Genomic DNA, 2,042 nt, shown 5'->3' on the forward strand with positions numbered 1-2,042 from the left:
AATTGAATTAAATTTGAATATTCCCGGCAGTCTATGGCCAAGAGGCGGGGTCCACCTTGGACAGGTTCCCAGTCTGTCACAGTGATGCTATTTCTGAATCAGAAAATCTATTTGCAGGTTTTAATTCTATTCAATGATTCACCGACTAGTTAATTTAATAATTGCCTGAACAATAAAGTAACCACATAAAATTTTATTTATATTTTTTGGCATTATCTGTAATTTTATAAATACTGATACGTACACAGTTGCAAGGCTACAGTAACCTGCTGTTTTACTTGGAGTAATTAAGCTAACGTTAATCTATACCAGCCTCCATAGAGAAGCTCCAGCTTCTAAACTTTCTCTACATGCCGTCTTTTAGCCACTGGAGAAGTGACCTTTAACTAAAGCAACATCTTTCTCCTTCTCCCTCTTTTGTTGCCTTTTTTGAGCTCCTGATGGCTCTCTTTTTAGTGAGTCCATATCATTTACTCATGCACTAAAAAATGCATACTTAAGATTTTTATCAATGCTTTGGTGTTCCCCTAGTATAGCAGTGCCACTATGCACCTTGTACACTGCATGTCCCCCCTTTCTGCGCCACTGTAATAAAGATAAAAAATAGTCTGTTTTGCTGTTATAAAAAAACTCATAGAACATTGTGATCTGCTGCTTTGAAAAGCTCACATCTTAATGAATTCTGACATTTTCCAACAGAGAATCTGGAGGTAAAGATCCTGGTGATTGGGAGCAATGAGGAAGAAAGGAATGAAATCATTAACTTGATCCAGAACCACCTTGACTCCAGTGAGACCAGCCTCAACCTTTCCTTTATGCCCGCAGAAGAGGTTTACCCTGGGAGCTGTGAAGATAATGATATGGCTCTTTGTAAACCGCTGTCTCATTCAGTCCCAGATGATAGTAAGGAAATGGAAAAGATCAAGAGGTACATCTCCAAAACCGCTCACCATGTGTTCCTGTTGCTCATTAAGAACGGTCAATCCAAAGAAGAAATAAAAAAAATGGTGGAGAATATAAAGGCTGAATTTGGTGAGAAAGTAACAAAGAGCATGATTCTTGTGGTCAAGGGAGAGGCTCCAGGAAATGAGGGGACGTCCATAATAAAAGACATTGATGATGAGGAGAAACTGAAATTCATCAGGTGTGTTAAATTCTGCAGCCCTCAAGAGGGTCAGTCTGCAGCCGGTGACATCATGGAAAATATTCAAGATATCATCAGATATAGTAAAAGAAAATGTTACACCCAAAAGGCTCCAAGTTCAGCAGAAAAAGGTAAGAAGTTTTCTCTGCTGATTGAAGATAGTGATAGGATTGTGACTCAAAGCATTGGTCGGACTAATTATGGGAAAGACTCTTCAAGAAGGTATTGTGTTAGTTGACAATACCTGCTTGAATGGGAAGGGGGTGGGGGCGGGTGGTTGGGTTGCCAGTCAGAAACAGTTTTTGTTTTCATGGAAAGAGTAATATGCACAGGTTTGGTATTTAAGTGACATTAAATTAGTTCTTATTTTAGGGAAGTTGCGACTCTTCCCTGAGCAGCATGCCTGAAATGGGCAGAAGAGCTAACTTTCAGCTGGCTATCCCTTACAGACGGCTCACTCTCTATGCCTTCACCTTGAAACCCAGCAGTTTTTGTAAGGAATTTGTCGCGTATCTTAAATTAGTAAATCCCAACAGAGGGTACTCTTTCTTAAGTAGTGAAATTAAACAGGGCTGGGATCTGTTTTTCTTTGTGTGAACCCAACTGAAAAAATAAATAAGCCTTTTTCAATAAAAAAGTAAGTTTTTCTTATAAGTTTGAGTTCACCTTCAGCTTTGACAAACATCCAAAACCAAGCAGCAAAACAGAATGGATGTACAGAACAGATTAGTATCAGTTGTTTTCCCACATGTGAAACTCATTAATGTTGAAAAAAATTAAAACAAATGAAATAAGTCCAAGTTTTGTGGACTTGGAGAAGGCATTCGATCGTGTCCCTCGTGCTGCCCTGTGGGGGGTGCTCCAGGAGTATGGAGTCGGGGGCCCTTTATTAGGGGCC

General features: G+C 39.6%; 1 protein-coding gene across 1 annotated transcript in view; it reads left to right on the forward strand.

The window, feature by feature from the left end:
* The window catches only part of LOC107097661 (GTPase IMAP family member 8-like), a 21,461-nt gene that overhangs the window by 3,540 nt on the left and 15,879 nt on the right, over positions 1-2,042 (forward strand). The window contains exon 2 of the mRNA XM_015394895.1: positions 700-1,275. Coding sequence (XP_015250381.1) covers positions 700-1,275 — 576 coding nt within the window. The remainder of the gene's footprint in view (positions 1-699; positions 1,276-2,042) is intronic.

This window comes from Cyprinodon variegatus, unplaced genomic scaffold (genome assembly GCF_000732505.1).
Source record: "Cyprinodon variegatus isolate N-32 unplaced genomic scaffold, C_variegatus-1.0 Scaffold713, whole genome shotgun sequence".
Classification (NCBI taxonomy): Eukaryota; Metazoa; Chordata; class Actinopteri; order Cyprinodontiformes; family Cyprinodontidae; genus Cyprinodon; species Cyprinodon variegatus.